General features: G+C 39.4%; 1 protein-coding gene across 1 annotated transcript; it reads left to right on the top strand.

Annotated features, from left to right (window-relative positions):
• The first annotated feature begins 5,629 nt into the window (after positions 1-5,629).
• On the top strand, positions 5,630-7,805 carry SMIM10L1 (small integral membrane protein 10 like 1). The gene has a single exon (XM_065941214.1). It carries the CDS (start codon positions 5,817-5,819, stop codon positions 6,021-6,023), a length of 207 nt encoding a protein of 68 aa, XP_065797286.1. The 5' UTR covers positions 5,630-5,816; the 3' UTR covers positions 6,024-7,805.
• Positions 7,806-21,460: the final 13,655 nt, after the last annotated feature.

Raw genomic sequence — 21,460 nt, 5'->3', positions numbered from 1 at the left:
CCCCAAGGACTGTAGCACGCCAGGCCTCCCTGCCCATCACCAACTCCCAGAGTTTGAGTCGATGATGCCATCCAATCATCTCATCCTCTGTCGGCCCTATCTCCTCCAGCCTTCAATCTTCCCCAGCATCAGGGTCTTTTCCTATTCGCATCAGGTGGCCAAAGTATTGGAGTTTCAGCTTCAACATCAGTCCTTCCAATGAATAATCAGGACTGATTTTCTTTAGGATGGACTGGTTGGATCTCCTTGAAGTCCAAACTACTCTCAAGAGTCTTCCCCAACAACGCAGTTCAAAAACATCAATTCTTCGGTGCACAGTTATCGTTATAGTCCAACTCTCACATCCATGCATGACTAGTGGAAAAACCATAGCCTTGACTAGACAGACCTTTGTTGACAAAGTAATGTCTCTGCTTTTTAATATACTGTTGCTGTCTAGGTTGGTCATAACTTTTCTTCCAAGGAGTAAGCGTCACTGCATTCACCATCTGCAGTGATTTTGGAGGCCCCCAAAATAAAATCTGCCACTGATTCTCCATCTATTTGCTTTGAAGTGATGGGACCAGATGCCATGATCTTAGTTTTCTGAATGTTGAGCTTTAAGCCACCTTTTTCACTCTCCTCTTTCACTTTCATCAAGGGGCTCTTTAGTTCTTCTTCACTTTCTGCCATACAAGTGGTGTCATCTGCATACCTGAGGTTATTGATATTTCTCTTGGAAATCTTGATTTCAGCTTGTGCTTCCTCCAGCCCAGCGTTTCTCATGATGTACTCTGCATATAGGTTCAATAAGTAGGGTGACAATATACAGCCTTGATGTACTCCTTTTCCTATTTGGAACCAGTCTGCTGTTCCATGTCCAGTTCTAACTGTTGCTTCCTGAACTGCCTACAGGTTTCTCAAGAAGCAGGTCAGGTGATCTGGTATTCCCATCTCTTTCAGAATTTTCCACAGTTTATTGTGATCCACACAGTCAAAGGCTTTGGCAGAGTCAATAAAGCAGAAATAGATGTTTTTCTGGAACTCTTTTCCTTTTTTGATGATCCAGTGGATGTTGGCAACTTGATCTCTGGTTCCTCTGCCTTTTCTAAATCCAGCTTGAACATCTGGAAGTTCGCAGTTCACATATTGCTGAAGCCTGGCTTGGAGAATTTTGAACATTACTTTACTAGTGTGTGAGATGAGTACAATTGTGCGGTTGTTTGAGCATTCTTTGGCATTGCCTTTTTGGGATTGAAATGAAAACTGACCTTTTCCAGTCCTGTGGCCACTGCTGAGTTTTCCAAATTTCCTGACATATTGAGTGCAGCACTATCACAGCATCAACTTTCAGGATTTGAAAAAGCTCAACTAGAATTTCATCACCTCCATTAGCTTTGTTCATAGTGTTGCTTTCTAAGACCCACTTGAATTCACATTCCAGGATGTCTGCCTCTAGGTAAGTGATCACACCACCGTGATTATCTGGGTCATGAAGATCTTTTTTGTACAGTTCTCTGTATTCTTGCCACTTCTTCTTAATATCTTCTGCTTCTGTTAGGTCCATACCATTTCCATCCTTTATTGAGCCCATCTTTGCATGAAATTTTCCCTTAGTATCTTTCTTGAAGAAATCTCTAGTCTTTCCCATTCTATTGTTTTCTTCTATTTTTTGCATTGATCACTGAGGAAGACTTTCTTATCTCTCCTTGCTAGTCTTTGGAACTCTGCATTCAAATGGGTATATCTTTCCTTTTTTCCTTTGCTTTTCACTTCTCTTCTTTCCACAGCTATTTGTAAGGCCTCCTCAGATAGCCATTTTGCTTTTTTACATTTCTTTTTCTTGGGGATGGTCTTGATCCCCATCTCCTGTAGAATGTCATGAACCTCCATCCATAGGTCATCAGGCACTCTGCCTATCAGATCTAGTCCCTTAAATCTATTTCTCACTTCCACTGTATCATCATAAGGGATTTGATTTAGGTCATACCTGAATGGTCTAGTGGTTTTCCCCACTTTCTTCACTTTGAGTCTGAATTTGGCAGTTAGTTCATGATCTGAGCCCAGTCAGCTCCTGGTCTTGTTTTTGCTGACTGTACAGAGCTTCTCCATCTTTGGCTGCAAAGAATATAATCAATCTGATTTTGGTGTTGGCCATCTGGTGATATCCATGTGTAAAATCTTCTCTTCTGTTGTTGGAAGAAGGTGTTGGTACTGCCCAGTGTCTTCTGGTCAACTGCTATGACCAGTTGGCAAAACTCTATTAGCCTTTGCCCTGCTTCATTCTGTATTCCAAGGCCAAATTTGCCTGTTACTCCAGGTGTTTCTTGACTTCCTACTTTTGCATTACAGTCCCCTATAATGAAAAGGTCATCTTTTTTGGGTGTTAGTTCTAGAAGGTCTTGTAGGTCTTCATAGATCCATTCAACTTCAGCTTCTTCAGCATTACTGGTTGGGTCATACCCTTGGATTACCATGATATTGAATGGTTTGCCTTGGAAGGGAACAGAGATCATTCTGTCATTTTTGATATTGCATCCAAGTACTGTATTTCAGATTTTTTGTTGACTACAATTGCTAATCCATTTCTGCTAAGGGATTCCTGCCCACAGTAGGAGATATAATGGTCATCTAAGTTAAATTCACCCATTCCAGTCCATTCTAGTTCACTGATTCCTAGAATGTCGACATTCACTGTTGCCATCCTGTTTGATTACTTCCAATTTGCCTTGATTCATGGACCTAACATTCCAGGTTCCTATGCAATATTGCTCTTTACAGCATTGGACCTTGCATCTATCACCAGTCACATCCATAACTTGGTGTTGTTTTTGCTTTGGCTCCATCCCTTCATTCTTTATGAAATTATTTCTCCACTGATCTCCAGTAGCATATTGGGCATCTACTGACCTGAGGAGGTCATCTTTATGTGTTCTATCTTTTTGCCTTTTCACACCACCATTATGGAAGAAAGTGAAGAAGAACTAAAGAGCCTCTTGATGAAAGTGAAAGAGGAGACTGAAAAGGTTGACTTAAAGCTCAACGTTCAGAAACCTAAGATCATGGCATCCGGTCCCATCACTTCATGGCAAATAGATGGGGAAACAGTGGAAATAGTGGCTGACTTTATTTTTCTGGGCTCCAAAATCATTGCAGATGGTGATTGCAGCAATGAAATTATAAGACACTTACTCCTTGGAAGGAAAGTTGTGACCAACCTAGACAGCATATTAAAAAGCAGAGACATTACTTTGTCAACAAAGGTCTGTCTAGTCATGGCTATGGTTTTTTCCAGTAGTCATGTATAGTTGTGAGAGTTGGACTATAAAGAAAGCTGAATGCCGAAGAATTGATGTTTTTGAGCTATGGTGTTGGAGAAGATTCTTGAGAGTCCCTTGGACTGCAAGGAGATCCAACCAGTCCATCCTAAAGGAGATCAGTCCTGGGTGTTCATTGGAAGGACTGATGTTGAAGCTGAAACTCCTATACTTTGGCCACCTGATGCGAAGAGAAAAGACCCTGATGCTTGGAAAGATTGAGGGCAGGATGAGAAGGGGATTACAGAGGATGAGATAGTTGGATGGCATCACTGACTCGATGGACATGGGTTTCGGTGGACTCCTGCAATTGGTGATGGACAAGGAGGCCTGGTGTGCTGCGGTTCATGGGGTCACAAAGAGTTGAATATGAGACTGAACTGAACTTAACTGATTGTTCATGGTTTTCTCAACATAGTATAGAAAGTCCTAGCCATAGCAATTAGGCAAGATAAAAAATAAAAAGTGCCCAAAGAAAAGGAAGAAGCAAAACTGTCTTTATTTGCAAATGGCATATGTTAAAAAATAAAAATAAAAACCTAAAAACTCCACACACAAAACAAAAACTGCTAGAACTAATAAACTCAGGAAACTTACAAGATATAAAATCAATATCCAAAATTCAGTTGCATTTCTATACATTAACAATGAAACATCAGAAAGATTAGAAAAACACCTCAGAATAAATTTAACTAATCAGATGAAAGATCTGTACACTGAAACCTGCAAGACATTCAAAGAAACTGAAGAAGGTGAAGAAAATAATAAGTAGAAAGCTATTCCATACTCATGAATTGGAAGAATTAATATTGTTAAAATATCCATACCACCCCAAGAGAGCTATAGATTGAATGCAAGCTCCATAAAAATTATGAGTTTAATTAAAATATTAAATAAATTAATTAAGAATATTATTATAGATTTATAATTTATAATTTAAAATTTTTTATTTTTTATTAGTTGAAGGTCAATTACTTTACAATATTGTAGTGGTTTTTGCCATACATTGACATGAATCAGCCATGGATTTTCATGTGTTCCCCATCTTGAACCCCCCTCCCACCTCCCTCCCCACAAGAATGGTGGAAGAGAATGTGTCCACATAGTTTTAGATAGGTGGAAGAGGAAGATTCAGGGATTTAATGATTTGTGTGACACTAATACCCACTATTGTTCTTTCAATTTTCAGAAAGGACAAATTTTATTTCTATACCAAAAATTTACATCTTCTCTTGGTTCTGAATTGCCATTATCTTACACTTCTCTTCAGTCTCCAAATCAGCATTTTATAAGCTTCTCTAAATGAGCAGTAATAAGTTCCTTTAGGTACTGTCTAGTTGATGGGTTGGTACTGGCCTAGCAAACTCGCAAAAGAAACTAGTTGGGGATACACAATTCAGCTTTACAAACTGCACAATGGCATGTTATTTGTACCAATCTTATCGTCAGTAGGTTGTACAAAAAAAACAATAAACTGTGCTTTGAACAGTTGCTACAGTTATTCAGTGCAGGGCGAATTCTGAGATATTGAAAGAATGTTTTTCGGAACTAGACCATAATCTGAGCTATAATCAGCGTCACATGTCTGAATAACTCACGAATGTAGAGGTTGTCTATGAGGAAAAATACAGTGCTTACTAGTTAAAATAGATTACAGAAGTTAATGAAATGGGCATCACTTAAACACCAGAATATGGACGATCCATTAAGATGTTACCTTAAGGGTATTCGGGGCTTGGAAGTACATGTTAGTAATATTCCAAGCCTTCCCCGCCTAACCACATATTTCACTGGTGCCCATGAAGAAATGATAGAAGCCTTCATACCTAATCTGAACGTTTCATGGGTTTACATGAGGGAGAACTTGATATTTGCATATAATGTGTACGTCCAGAAATCATAAACAATCTGTGTTTTCTTTATGTGTGTTAATTTCCGGCACTTGCAACTGAAATAGTCCTAATACATAGGAATTCATTGCCTGAGATTGTGACCCTTTAAGTTTTAGTAGTATGTTGTGAATACAGAGACTCTGTGCCCTAATTGGCTTATTTAAACAGATAAATGTTATGAAATCCAACGGGAACAGTCCAGAGCAGACTAACCCGAGTTTTAACGCAAGCTTTGGACGGGGCTCTAGGGCAAATTACAGAATTTTACTTAGTTTCTTTTCTTCATTTTAAAGTGAAACGAGTATCTGTAAGGCTGTGTGTAACTGCTGTATAAAATAACTGTGTGGCATATACGTAAATAAGTAACCCGTTCCGGACCTACCAAGAGTTAAACTCTAAACGCTGAATGTCATTTTAAGCAGCAGACAGGAAGGGGCGGAGCGCCAGCCGCAACCCCAGCCCCACCGCGGCACAGAAAGAAGCGGCGGCTGCGTGAGGCTGGAGTGTGCGCCCGGCGGCTGCTAAGCCCCCGGCCCCTCCAGGTCATCGCCATTAGTTGGGGGTCCTCGGGATCTGCGGTCACCCTCGGATCCAGGCACCGCACCGGGCGAGCGGCAACATCGCGTCCATGGCCACCGCGGCGGCTCCGTCATCTTTGGCCCTCAGGGCCTCGAGCCCGGCCGCGACCCCCAGCTCGTACGGGGTCTTCTGCAAGGGGCTTTCCCGCACCCTGCTCGCCTTCTTCGAGCTGGCCTGGCAGCTGCGCATGAACTTCCCGTATTTCTACATCGCGGGCTCAGTGGTTCTCAACATCCGCTTGCAGGTACATTTTTAGAGCCCTCGGGCTGCCGCCGGCGTTCCGGGCCTGCATTATGGCTGACTCCCAGGAGGCGCCGCGGCGTCGTGGAGCTCCGGGCGAGGAGTCCCTCTGTCTCGCGAGAGTGCTTGGTCTGCCTCCGCCGCTGCGCTCTCGCCTCTCCGCCGTCTGCTCTCCTCCCAGCCCCTGAACTGGCACCGAGACCTCCCGAGTTTAGGAAGAGGAAGTACGCGATTCCGGGAACCGAGAACTTCAGTTAAGACCCACGACAATATTTAAGAAGCTGTGTATCCTTAAAAACGTGGCGAACAGGATGTATTATAACAAGGGATGGCTATCAAAACTTTCAGGACAGAAGTGTACAAGCTCATGGTCCGTGTTAAATTTCGGGAAGATGAGACTGGATTATAAACAGGATGAGTCAGAAGCTGAAGATCTTGAGGATATGCAGTGGAAGGCAAACATCTCTTCATTACACAAGAGAAAACTATGACGATCAGAAACTTTTAAGTGAAAAAAAAAAAAAAAACGTTGTAAGAGAAACACATCCTTCAGATAACCAAACAGTGTGAAATACTGCAGGGTTTTGACAGAGGGTTGGAGTGTAAGAAGGTGGACTCAATTTCAGCGTCGCTATAATTAGCATGTGGTTCAGAATCTTGGAGCCAAAGAAAAGGAAATCCAATCATAGCACAAAGCTTGGCGGCTTATTGAATAACATTTAACTAATCATAATGTAAATGCTGTTATGGTTTTCATCTTTCTAAGAGAATGCTTAATTACCGTTACAGAGTTGAGTGCCAATATTATCAGCCTTGATGGCATAAAAGTGCAATTTACAAGCTAGGATGGCGGGGCGGGTGCCTGGAAAAGTAATGGTGTCTTTTAAAGTGGGAAGTTGACAGGTAGAGTCTGTTGTCAATGGGGGAAGAGGTCATTTTATTTTACTTAAAGAGTAATGGTAAAGTTGCTAAAATATAACCATATGAAAGAGAGAATGGAGAACAGCATGAGGTCAACAAGAAATGCCTAACGATGATAGTTCAGGTGGAATGTCTCAGAAAGAAAAACGGTTACATTATCATGTGTTTATAAATATTGGGTCAAGAGGTTTTTAGATTTTGGAGAGTCTGGAGACGAATTAGTGGTCCGCATATTTTTTTTTTAATTAAGGAAGCAAAATTGAGGCAATTATGAGCCTCAGGAAAAATAAAAGTTTTCAGCAATTACACTGCATTAACTCAACTGTGAATAATGTTAGTCATCATATAAAGTCAGTCATATTTATGTAAACAACACAAATAATAACAAATTATTAGATAACCCTAGGAGAATTGGAAAGGAGTGTATATGTAATGGAGAATACATCAAGATATGATACAGAAATGTCGGTTTAAAAAAAAGCAGTATAACTTGTCACTTAGAAGTACAGTAACAAATAGCTAAAGACTTAAAATTGGTAGTCTCTGGTGAAGGAAAATCAAGGATGGGCAGAGAAAAAGTGGAGAATTCCTGTTTTTTACTGCTGGCCTAACAGTAGCAGTGTTGTTTTTTTTAGCCCTGTTTGTATATCAGCCAAACCTCTGTTAAAATACAAACTAATTTTGTGGTCCAGGTGAACGCAACAGTCTGCCTAAATCCCTGTTTTCTCAAACCTATTAAGTGAGAGTAAACATACCCAATGGATAGGTGAGCCTGAGAGTTAAAAATAAGCCTGCCTTAGTGCTTGATAAATACACAATGAAAGTATTTGTTTTTATAGAATATCTCATTAACTTGTGAATAAACGTTAAAACTCTGTGGAGTGCTTGCTTTACCAGTAGAAGGTTTTAGTACTGAAAAATATTTGTAGCTTACTGAAAGTAAGGGTAGTGGGAAGCCCTTCCAGAAAGACATTAGGTGAGACATTTGAGCAGAAAGGGGCAGTCATTCGTGAAGGTAAAGATTGAAACTGTAATGTTCTGTATCCCACATTTCACTAATTGTGTCCAACAAACAAGTGTACTCTAGAGTTGTAAAATAAGTGCCCCCTTCAGCACCATGTCTGACTTTGAGTAATTGTTCTTCCTACCCTTCATTCCTTGTCTCCAGCTGAACTGGAGCACAACTTCCTCTTTCTTCTTACAGTTTCAGGGCCAAACTTGGACATCACTTTTTCCACTAAGTTTTTCCCAGATGCTCCTGATCATGTTACAGTTCATTTCTTTTAGTCCATCTAAAAGGCTGTGTTAGTATCAACCTATGCCAGTATCATAGGCTTCTTTATTCATTCTTTAATTGTGTATTAATTAGTGTATGTAGTTTTTTTTTGTTTGTTTGTTTTAATGTTCAAAAAGACAGGCTTCCTATACTATAATCTCTTCCCTTGGTAATTATATGTTGCTATGAAAGTCCAGGGACTAAAACATCTTAGTCTAAACTGTCAGAAATGTAATTAGATCAGTGAAATAATTCAGTAATGCCAGTGGGCAGGCAAATGGTGGGCATCACTATTTCATAGAGGCACTAATATCCCAGTGTGTAACACTAAAGAATGTGGCTGCCATTAGCCCTGGAATGGTGACATGCAGGAATACTCCATTTGGGTGGCTCAAGAACATAAGCTTTCCTCAGCCTTTTCTCTTCTGCTAGTCTTTTGCTGCCCTGAAGAAGGGCTTCCCAGGTGGTTCAGTGTTAAAGAATCCGCCTGGCAGTGGAGACACAGGTTCAGTCCCTGGGACTGTCCCCTGAAAGAGGAAATGGCAACTCACTCCAGTATCCTTGCCTGGGAAATCCCATGGACAGAGGAGCCTGTCAGTAGCAAAAGAGTTGGACATGACTTAGTGACTAAACAACAACACTGAAGACAGTAAAGTACTTTAACAGATTTATTAGTATATCATCCAACTAGATTAGAAGCTCTGTGAAGGAAGACACTATATCCTGTCGAATTTTACAGCTAATACTGTCAGCAGATATATAGTCGGAATTGAATGAAAGCTCTGTGATTTACCACTTATTCTTTTTTAATTTATTTTTAATTGAAGGATAATTGCTTTACAGTATTGTGTTGGTTTCTACCAAACATCACCATGAATCACTCTTAGGTCTCCACTTATTCTTAACAATTGCTCTTAAAATCAGATGTCTGTTTTTCTTCCTATGTGTTACAGCTCAGTGAAGTTTCCCATAGAAGAAAACAAGATTTTTGCCCTCACTGCTTCTTATTAACCACTTATTATTCCACTTTACAAGTAATTTTATTCCTCCCAGCATCCATGACGCCAAAGATTTTGTCTGTTGCTCTGTCTCCAGCCTAGAGCTTTGCCTAATGTGAGTAGATAAATAGTGTTGAATGAATGCCAAATTTGTTGATTTTCCTACACCTAATCAGCAGTCAATAAAAGAAGTAAGGATATATGTGTCCCTGTTACTAAAGGAATCTATATTGCCCATAAATCAAGTTTTTACAGGCCATGGTGAATATTATTTTGCCCAGAGAGCTCTCAAACTTGAAGAAGCAAAAAGGTGGCATAATTCTGATCAATAAAGGAAAAAACTTGTTTATGCAGTGTAGCTAAAAAAAATTCTAGGGAGTGGAGACTGTTAAAATTTAATTATAAAGGAGGACATAATGATCATAGTAAACACATAACCTAATTGATTACTTTGGCTAAAAAGGCATAGCATCACTATCAATATTTTTTTTAATTTATTAATTTTTTTAAAAATTTTATTGAGCTTTTAATACCAGGAACTATGAATACTTATATGGTCATAATCCTTGTGTGTACCCTAAGAGGAAGATACTTTCACCATCATTTTTCAGATAAGGAAACTAGGATTTAGTGAGGTTAAGTATGTTTCCAAGGTCATAGTAACTGGCCAAACTACAAGTGAATCTCAAGTTTATCCCTAAAGATACATTTGATAAGGAATTCTTTTTTTTTTAACTATAAGTAATTATTTTCATTGGAAAAGACCCTAATGCTGGAAAAGATTGAGGGCAGGAGAAGGGACAGCAGAGAATGGGGTGGTTGGATAGCAATACTGACTCAGTGGACATGAGTTTGAGAAAACTGGGAAATTGTGAAAGATAGGGGAGCCTGGTGTGCTGCAGTCCATGGGGTGGCCAAGAGTTGTACATGACTTACTGACTGAACAACAACAACAGCAATTCTGAATAATCCCATTGGCTTTACTCAGATTCTCAAACAAAAGTTATTACCTAAGTAATACTTCAGGACATCTTTTAAAAAATATAATTATTGAGGGCCTTTTGTATTAGAATATATTCAACATTATTTGAGAGCTTCCATTGTGGCTCAGCTGGTAAAGAACCTGCCTGCAATGCGAGAGACCTTGGTTCGATCCCTGGGTTGGGAAGATCCCCTGGAGAAGGGAAGGGTCACACACTCCAGTATTCTGGCCTGGAGAATTCCATGGACAGTAGTTCATGGGGTCACAAAGAGTCAGACACGACTGAGCTACTTTCACTAATAATATTTGATTGGCTCAGATGGTAAAGAATATGCCTGCAATGTGGGAGACCCAGGTTCGATCCCTGCTTGGAAAGATCCCCTGGAGAAGGGAATGGCAACTCATTTCAGTATTCTTGCCTGGAAATATGGGGTCATAAATAGTTGGACACAATTTAGCAACTGAACAATAACAATTTTGAATAATCCCATTGCTTTTCTCAGATTCTCAAGCAAAAGTATAACCTAAATAATATTTGAGGATATCTTTTTAAAATATAATTGTTGAGGGTCTTTTGTATTAGAATATATTTAACATTATTTGATAGGGCTTCCATGCTGGCCCAGGCATTAAAGAATCTGTCTGCAATGTGGGAGACCCGAGTGTGATCCCTGAGTCAGGGAAATCCCCTAGAGAAGGAAATGGCAACCCACTCCAGTATTCTTGCCTGGGAAATCCCATGGAGAGAGGACCCTGGTGGGCTACAGTCCATGGGGTCACAAAGAGTCAGGCACAACTGAAGGACTGACACTTTGATTTTTGAACATTATTTGATATGTAAATTCAAGTGTTTTATACTCTGTGCCTAAAGCCATTTGGCCTATTTGTGGAGAAGAGGGGTGAAGATGATGGAAGAGATAGAGGAAAGGGCATTTCCCCTAAGATGGAAAGGAAACACTTTCCTTCCCATGATGTAGTAGAGATCAGTTAAAAACAAATTTTGAAGCTGAATCATCAGTGTCCTAAGGAGACCTGACTAAATTTCCTGTTAAAATTTCTGCAGTCCTGTTTTAATGGGGACTTTTCCTGGTGCATCAGTAGTAGTTGATAGAGTCAAGAAAAAAAATAGGACTTACACATGGAGACATACAGGGGTGGCAGAATAGAAAGCTTATGAATATAGGGACAAAAGAAGGAGAGGGAAGTCCTAATGCCTGGAAGGTAGTCTGAGGAGATTTGAAATGCTCCAAACAACTGGGCCAAGAAAAGGACCCCTGCAAGAATTGTCAGAATTTTCAACACTTGGGCTGGATTGAGTCACATCAAGTCTACTTTTTGAATTACCCTGAGTGTGGGAACTACCTGGAAATTTCAACAAGAGCCCTTGATGTTTCCCAGCAGGGTTTCTACCAGATCAGGTCATGAATCTTTTTGCAGCTGAAGCCAGCTCTTCCCCACTTCTGCTTCTCACTAATAGGGATCTCAGCATTGCTCTCAGAGGAGCTGAAAGGTCGAAGGACATTCCTGAGTGCCTACAACTAAGGACGAAACAATGGAATTCTTAGAAAGTACATCAGAGGGCACTCCTGCCAGTTTCTGCCCTAATTAGGGATTTACAGAGAGCATTAGAAGTTCCTGTTCATCCATCATTCAAGCACCAAGTGAGTTTATTCACAGCAAGGTGGGTGAAGTGCCATCAGTGAACATTAAGGAGGAATAGAGGCCTTCCATATATTGAGTGAGGGAGAGTGGGTATACTTTTTCATGCAAATCAAAATGAGGAAAAATAAATCATCACACCACCAAAAAGCAAAAACCACTAAGGAAATGCTGTACTATACTTAGAACATCTGACTCTGAAATCATTGGCATGGTAGTATAGATTGTGTCCAGCAGATAAAGAAACAAAAAAGATGTTTAAAAAAAAAAAACTTTTAAAAGTCGATTTTAGCTTTTTAACTGATAAGAAAAACATCTAAAACCGCAGTCAAAGAGGAATACAATTAATAGAAGCCTTAAAATTTAGAGGTTAGGCTAAATCTATATAGAAGGAAAAGAAGATATTTTAGAACTCACTTAAACTTGTGACTAAGAAATAGAAGTACTAATATACAAGTTAAGATAGTGCCTTAGTCTTCTGAAACAGTATCTATGTTGGTATCCCTCCAAAATTGAAAATAACCCATCTATCACTTGTGCTTTTCTTCCCTCCAAAAACATATAGTCTAACTTTTTTTAAATTGACCAAACCAACCACCTGTTCCATTTTTTTAGATGAAGGTTTGTTATAGGCAGTCCAGCCCAAAGCATCGATCTCTATACACAGCACTAACCAAGGTCAAAGTGGGTGGTGGACTGTGGAAGAATGGGTTTTGCAGGTGTCCCTCTGGTTTCTGTATTTCAGTTTGAAAGTTATAAAAGCCTCTGGCTCAAAGGACCTGAGATTTAACCAACAGTAGCAGACAAAATACCTGAACAATCAGAGATTCATCATTGTCACATTCTGTATTAATCTAGTGTAGATTTCTGCTGGGATCTCTCCTTTCAGTAAAGTTCAAGACAGCATGACTTGAACACTAAAATACCTTTTCAGTTTAAGTTCTATCCTCTTTTGACATTGGGGGCTTCCTTGGTAACTCAGCTGATAAAGAATCTGCTTGCAATGCAGGAGACCCCTGTTTAGTTCCTGGGTCGGGGAGATCCTCTGGAGAAGGCATCAGTTACCCACTCCAGTATTCTTGGGCTTCTCTAGTGGCTCAGCTGGTAAAGAATCCACCTGCAGTGTGGGAGACCTGAGTTCGATCCCTGGGTTGGGAAGATCCACTGAAGAAGGGAACGGCTACCAACTTTAGTATTCTGGCCTGAAGAATTCCTGAACTGTATAGTCCATGGGGTCGCAAAGAGTCGAGACACCACCAAGCAACTTTCACTTTCACTTGACATCAGAAATAGCTTATTTGCAACACTCCTGATCTTAGGTGTGGGCAAACAAAACAAAACAAAACACCAAAATTCTCTACACCAAGACTATAAAAAATTTATTTTGGAGGTAAGTGATCAGCAGGCAAACATTGACAATCATTATATATGATTGTCATTTAAACCATTGACAATCCCAATAATTTGATTCCAGTATAGGATCCAGTACTCTCTAGATTGCATGAGACCAGCTATGAATGTGATACTAGTAGCTCTTCTTGGGTCAAGGCTGGGGTCTCTAAGGCAGGCTGTGCTGTGGAAAGGAGGGGCACAGAGTTGTGTTTTGTTTTTAGTTTTTTGGACTATAATTGGTTTACAGCGTTGCATTCATTTCTGCTATACAACAAAGTGAATCAGCTATAATGTTTATAATGTATTCCCTCTTTTTTAAATTCCCATCCCCTTTTTTGATTTCCTTTCCTTCATTGATATATAGGTTGCCACAGAGCATTTACTGGAGTTCCCTGTGATATCCCATAGGTTCTTGTTATCTGTTTTATAAGTGTGTGTGTACTAGTCTCTCAGTCATGTCTCTTTGCGACCACATGGACTGTAGCCCGCCAGGCTCCTCTGTCCTTGAAATTCTTCAAACAAGACTACTGGAGTGGGTTGCCGTTCCCTTCTCCAGAGGATCTTTCCGACCCAGGGTTGGAACCCAGGTCTCCTGCATTGCAGGTGGATTCTTTTACCATCTGAACCATCAGGGAAGACCATTTTATACATAGTAGTGTGTATATGTCAAGCCCAATCTTCCAGTTCATCCCACCCTGCTCCCCCCTTGATATCCATTTGTTGTTCTCTACATTGAGAGACATAGAGTTTAATCTCTAAATGCCAGTTTAATAGGGAGAAGACACAAAATACATTGGTAGCCACTGTCTGACCTATTCTCCAGGCTTCATCTTTATAATCATTTTTTTGCACGCCTATTGTTTGAAATAGGCTCTTACATCTTACAGCTTCTCTCTCCAAGATTAGTACATGAGAAGGGAGGATTTAACGAGACATTTGCTGTTAAATCACCTCATAAGCATCAAGGGCTATTCATAGTGGCTTGAATCTATTTTTTAATCTTAGTCATTAAAGAAAAGTTTAGTAACACTGAAATGCAAATCTAAAAAACTAAAGCTATCCTTCTCATAAGTACAAAGGAATTTTTAGCTTTTTTACTGAAAGGGATTCTAAATCAAATTATCCTCCATATTGAATTTAAATATAACCTGTATAATTAGAATTTCACCTATCCTAAAACAAGGTAATCCCAGTGACAATCACTAGGAAATTTAAGCTTTCTTTCACTTTTATTGAAATATAATTGACACAGCACTCGGTAAGTTTAAGGTATACACATAACAATCTAACTTACATATATTGCAAAATGATTACCACAATAAGTTTAGTTAGCATAAGTTAACATAAACAATAAGTTTAGTTAACATCCATCATTTAGTAAGATTACAAAAAAAAAAAAAGATATTTTCTCGTGATGAGAACTTTTAAATCTACTCTCTTTCAAATTTACCATACAACAGTGTTAATTATAGTCATCATTTTATACATTACTTTCTACTTATTTATCTTACAGCCATAAGTTTGTACGTTTTGACCATCTTCATCTACTTCCCCCACCCAGGAGACTTCTTATATATTGTCTAACATAATGAATGCAGCTTAGAAATCTAAATCTTTATAGACCTGCATATACATGTATCATCATCTCCTCATCACCCTTAACATCAGAGCACACCATAACTCAGCCCCCTGGGGTAAGGGTACACTTAACAAGCCCTTACGGTTCTTACAGTCTTCCTGTGTCGTCAGACCTGACCTACTGCTCCATCAAAATTAACTTACAACCACATAGTTTCATATATTTCATACATATTTTCAACATATATTTTCTAGTTTGCTGGTGGAGTGTTTTGCTTCTACCACTTAAAATTTATGGCAATTCTAGCAAAGATTTCTTCATTTTTTATGGTTTTTGGGGGGGCTTCCACAGTGGTAAAGCAGTGGGCTTTACCACTGGTGGCCCAGTGGTAAAGAATCTACCAGCCAGTGCAGCAGACACAGGAGACTTGGTTTCGATCCTTGAGTCAGGAAGAATTATGGAGTAGGAAATGGCAGCCCACTCCAATATTCTTGCCTGGAAAATTCCATGGACAGAGGAAACTGGTGGGTTTATAGTCCATAGAGTCGTAAAGAGTCAGACATCACTGAGCAACTGAGTACCACCACCAATGTCATTAGCAAGCACAAACTTGCCACCTGCTGGTCTTAAGATGCATATACATTTTCAGCTGCCTTTATTTTATTTTAGTTATTATAAACATCAACTCAGCACTGTATACATATATATATGTGTGTGAGTATATATATATATATATATACACATATATTCACACATACACACACACACACACACACACACACACACTCCCATAAACATGTCCGAAAATTCTACAAATAGGTAACATTCTCTTGTAAATTTCCCTTTCTGTTTTTACCCCTGTTGAATTGTTTTTGTTCTCTTTGACAAGGGACATTAGTGTTCATACAATTCTTACACACACACACACACACACCACATACACAAATTTGATATCAAAGTATGATCTTGATCCATGTAAAGTAGACGTAAAAATATTAAGTAGACATAAAAGTATTACTATACACTTAGGATAATTATACGGTCTCTTTTTATAGGTTCAGTTAACTTTTTCTTATTCCACAAAGTACTGGCTAGTCTAGCTTGGATTCCTAATAATAGTCTGCTCCTTTTTCTAAAAGCTATGTTGGCCAAGTCAGCTACAAAATGACACTTGCCACCTATCCTCCTTAAGGATTAAATCATCTACTGTTGCAGCTGCTGATTTTTGAGACTCCCTAAAGGATTTCAGGGTGGAGAACAGAAATAAGGTACACTGAACTCAGGGAAAAACTGGCAGAACAGGTCTTCAGATAGTTAGATATTTTCAGGAGACAACTTTATGAGAGACTAGTTCTTATATCTCCTCATATCTAAAAAGCACTGAAGTCCTTCATGGTGACAACTGCTCTTTGTGACTAGCAGAAACATTCTGCAAAAACACCTGCTTGATTGCATATATTCCCCCTTTACCAAAATCACCTCTATACTGACCTTCTCCCCTGCCTCTGGAGCAGTCTCTCGGAGCTACCTGAGGTGCTGAATCCAGGGCTGCTGTCCTCATTTTGCCCTAAGAAAAACTTAACTTGCAAAATTCACACTGTGCATTTTTTTAAGTCGACAGCCATTTTAAGGTTCTGTGCTTCCAACATTTTTAGCCCTTCCTTTATCTATTTCTTTATAATTTAACTTCTTTATTTTTCCTTTGGGGCTTTCTTGGTCTTCATTGCTGTGCAGGCTTTGCTCTAGGTGCAGAGAGTGGGCTTCTCCTTGTGGTGTCTTCTCTTGTTGCAGAGCACGGGCTGTAGGGCACACAGGCTTCAGCAGCTGCAGCACATGGGTTCAGTAGTTGTGGATTCCAGGCTCCAGGGCACAGGCTCAATAGTTGTGTGTGCAAGGGCGCAGACATGACATGTGGGGCCTTCCCAAGTCAGAGACTGAACCCGTGTCTCCTGCATGGGCAGGCAGACTCTCCACAACTGAGTCACCAAGGAAGCCCCTTTGACTTATTTTTAGCTTAATATTATACAAATATTCCACACGCTTTACCTTGGAAAGGATGGGCATGTTAAAATGATCGTGTATTTGTCCTTATATATTCTGTGGTAAACATATACCAACATATATAAAATTAATACATAGTGCACTATATATTTTATATTTATATTGCTCAAATATTTTTTGATTAGTAGAAACTGTTAAGATGACCATGAGACTTACTTTTTAAAAAATTGCTTTACCTCTGTGAGTAGGTTGTTAGTTTATAGGCCATTCTAGGGAAAGTTTCTGATGCTCAGTGGAATTTAAAGGAATTCAGTGACAAAAACAGAAGTTAAAATGCATCTTTACTATACCTTGATTAATTCAATGCTTTTGGAATATAGAAAATTCTGGATAAATCTATGAAGCTAAAGATTTCACTCTTTTTGGGTGGCAGTTAAGATACCACAGCAGTCCTACAGCATTTTGTCTCAGCTTGCTATTTCCCAAAATTAGGATAAAGGAGTGACTTGAAGGAAAAACAGTCGAAGTTAACACAACCACCAATCTGACCAGATGTCCCTGCAGTTTAAGGAAAACCCAATCTGTTAATAGGATGGAAGAAACATGAATGATGAAGAGGAAGAGGAAAGACATCACCATTTTCATAGCTCTTTTATGGGCCTCTGTGCTGAGATCCTGTGAGCTGGGGTTGAGCTGCAAATTCCTGATGTGTCTCATCAGGGAGAGAAATAAGAGGAGCAGTGAGGTCAGGGACAGAAGAAAGGGGATTAAGTTGATGAAGTTAAAAGCAATCAACTGGTGAAGATGAGTTTCACTTAGATCTGAGGACCACGTTGAGTTTCTTGCATATATTTTGTAGCCACTAGTCCAGGCACTATTAAACATATGTATTAATTCAGAGTCCAAAAACAGTAAGGACAAAGACCCCAAGAGAAGCACCAGTACCACACTACAAATTCGCCACTGCAGCCAAGTGAAGCAGCGGTGGGAGAAGCTGGCTACTTTAAAGAAGTAGAAAACACTTAGACAGGTGGCAAACCAAGTAGCTAGGTGATTAGACAGTATCCAAAAAATGCTAACAACTTTTGTTAGTTTATCAATGGCATATAGGTGTGGCCATAGTACCAATAAAAATGAGTCACATAGTATTACCCAATGTTGACTGATTCTGGAGATAGCCAGGCCTGTGAGGATGTAGTCAGCTGATGAGAGTTTTTGTCTCTTCACCAGGTCGATGCAGTTAACTAGTACAATGAACCCATTCCCCAACATTCCAATCAGGAATCCTCCTATTGTTGCTACCAGAAAAGCATTTTCAATTCCAGATGGCATTTCTGTAGAAAGAATCCAGAAAGCTAATACTATTTATCAATGATTTCTTTTTGTTGTTGTTGCTGTCCAAGTGTTGTAGAATGATACCCAGTTTGATCCTTTTCAAAAATACTTAATGAAACTCAGATACCATCTCACATATCTTCATAAAGACCTTTCTCTTTTATTCCAGCAATAGTTCTGAAATGTATGCAAGGAGATCCACTCCCATAGCTCTAAATGGAAAACTTGAACATTGCTTTCAATCGACTACTGATTTCCAGATAAAACAGTAAATGTGCCCACTCATCATTGGTGCTGACAGCAATTTTCCACTTGTGGAGACATCTGGAAAGGAAAGTCAGGTATGCAAACATGCAAATGTGAGACAGATTTCTTTACACTCATTTGTACTTTCTTTCTCAACCGAAACTCGATACCATTTGGATTCAAGTTTCTTAATTTTCATAGTATTCTCAGAAAATAACCTCTGAAATAGAAGCATTACTCATGGATTTCATTTAATAAAATCCATAACATTTCAGATACTGTTACAGATAAAAGAAACCTAAAAAAGAGAAGCAATATTAAGACCTCACAGAATCATGGAAAAAGTAATTTTAAATAAACTATTACTGTTGAATAAGACAAAAATTTGATCAAAATGCAATTGCAACACTGAGGATGATGCTACAAAATCTATAGTTGATAGTTAATTCTCGCTTCCTCAAGACAAAGACAATTGGCTTAGGGTTTGAAGCATTTTAAGATTTCTTGAAGCTAGATTAAAAGGGAAGTGATCTTCCAGAATAATGTACAAAGGTACCAAAATCATACCTCTATCTGAGCTCCTACTGTGAATTTTTGAACTTTGTTTCCAGTGAGCTAGGGCCTATTTGATTCTGAATTAGCAATTATCAACTGAGAGGTAAAAATACTAAGAAAAAAGGCAAAAGAAAAAAAAAGCAGGAGATGGATGAATAGGAGGGAGATTCTCCTTCTCATTAAATCTCCTTTTGATAAAATTCTTCATCTCATAAAAAATTGATTTACAAGTAGAATGTATTTTCACTTCAACAAACAGGTAACTAATACAATGGTTTTCAAACTTGACTGTAAACTGCAGTTACCTCATATATATATGCACATGAGCTAGTCCCTTGGACTGCAAGAATATCAGTTAATACTAAAGGAAATCAACCCTGAGTATTCATTGGAAGAACTGATGCTGAAGCTGAAGCTCCAATGCTTTGGCCACCTTTGGCAACTCATTGGAAAGGCCCTGATCTGGGACAGATTGAAGAAAAAAGAGAAGAGGGTGGTAGAGAATGAGATGGTTAGATAGCATCATGAACTCAATGGTCATGAACTTGAGCAAACTCTGGGAATTAAGGAGAACAGAGGGGCCTGGCTTGTTGCAGTCCATGGGGTGGCAAAGAGTGAGACATGACTGAGCAACTGAGCACCATCACCAATATCATTAAGTTCAGTTCAATTCAGTTGCTCATTCGTAACTGACTTCTTGTGACTCTATGGACTGCAGCCAACAGGCTTACCTGTCAAATCACCAACTCCTGGAGCTTGCTCAAACTCCTGTTCATTGAGTCAGTGATGCCATCCAACCATCTCATCCTCTGTCGTCCCCTTCTCCTCCTGCCCTCAATCTTTCCCAGTATCAGGGTCTTTCCAAGAGAGTCAGTTCTTTGATTCAGGTGGCCAAAGGATTGGAGCTTCAGCATGAGTCCTTCCAATGAATATTCAGGACTGATTTCCTTTATGGGGGACTGGTTAGATGTCCTGGCTATTCAAGGGACTCTCAAAAGTCTTCTCCAACACCACAGTTCAAAAGCATCAATTCCTTGGCTCCCAGCTTTCTTGATAGTTCAACTCTCACATCCATACTTGACTACTGGAAAAACCATAGCTTTGACTAGATGGACCTTAGATGGCAAAGTAGTGTCTCTGATTTTTAATATTATGCCTAGGTTGGTCATAACTATTCTTCCAAGGAGCAAGTGTCTTTCAATTTCATGGTTGCAGTCACCATCTGCAGTGATTTTGGAGCCAAAGTAATAAAGTCTGTCACTGTTTCCATTGTTTCCCCATTTATTTGCCATGAAGTGATGAGACCAGATGCCATGATCTCAGTTTTCTGAATGTTGAGTTTTAAGCCAACTTTTTCACTCTCTTCTTTCACTTTCATCCAGAGGCTCTTTAGTTCCTCTTCACTTTATGCCATAAGGGTGGTGTCATCTGCATAACTGAGGTAATTGATATTTCTCCTGGCAATCTTGATTCCAGCTTGTGCTTCATCCAGCCCAGCGTTTCTCATGATGTACTCTGCATATAAGTTAAATAAGCAGGCTTAAAATATACAGCCTTGGTGTACTCCTTTCCCAATTTGGAACCAGTATGCTGTTCTATGTTGTGTTGTAACTGTTGCTTCTTGACCTGCATACAGTTTCTCAGGAGGCAGGGCATGTGGTCTGATATTCCCATCTCTTGAAGAATTTTCCACAGTTTGTTGTGATTCACCCAGTCAAAGGCTTTGGCATAGTCAATAATGCAGTAGGTGTTTTTCTGGAGCTCTCCTACTTTTTAGATAATCAGGTGTTGACAATTTGATCTCTGGTTCCTCTGCCTTTTCTAAATCCAGCTTGAACATCTGGAAGTTCACATTTCACATATTGTTGAAGCCTGTCTTGAAGAATTTTGAGCATTACTTTACTAGCATGTGAAGTGAGTTCAACAGTGCAGTAGTTTGAACATTCTTTGGCATTGCCTTTCTGTGGGATTGGAATGAACACTGACCTTTTCCAGTCCTGTGGCCACTGCTGAGTTTTTCAATTTGCTGGCATTTTGAGTGCAGCACTTTCACAGCATCATCTTTTAGGATTTGAAATAACTCAACTGGAATTCCATAACCTCCACTAGCTTTGTACATAGTGATGCTTACTAAGGTCCATTTAATTGATTATATTCTTTGCTGCCCAAGATGGAGAAACTCTATTACAGTCAGCAAAAACAAGACTGGGAGTGGACTGTGGCTCAGATCATGAACTCATTGCCAAATTCAGACTTAAATTGAAGAAAGTAGGGAAAACCACTAGACCATTCAGGTGTGACTTAATTCAAATTCCTTACAATTATACAGTGGACATGACAAATAGATTCAAGGGATTATATCTGATAGAGTGCCTGAAGAACAATATATGGAGATTTATGACATTGTACAGGGGGCAGTGATCAAGACCATCCCCTAGAAAAAAAATGCAAAAAGACTGTCTGAGGAGGTCTTCCAAATAACTGAGAAATAAAGAGAAGCTAAAGGCAT

The sequence above is a fragment of the Muntiacus reevesi genome, chromosome 1 (assembly GCF_963930625.1).
Source record: "Muntiacus reevesi chromosome 1, mMunRee1.1, whole genome shotgun sequence".
NCBI classification, from domain to species: Eukaryota; Metazoa; Chordata; class Mammalia; order Artiodactyla; family Cervidae; genus Muntiacus; species Muntiacus reevesi.
Note: the sequence above shows the minus strand (reverse complement) of the source record. Positions and strands in the feature narration are given on the sequence as shown.

Coding starts and splice junctions, on each gene's coding strand:
- SMIM10L1 (XM_065941214.1), top strand. CDS start 5,817: ATGGCCACCGCGGCGGCTCCGTCATCTTTGGCCCTCAGGGCCTCGAGC.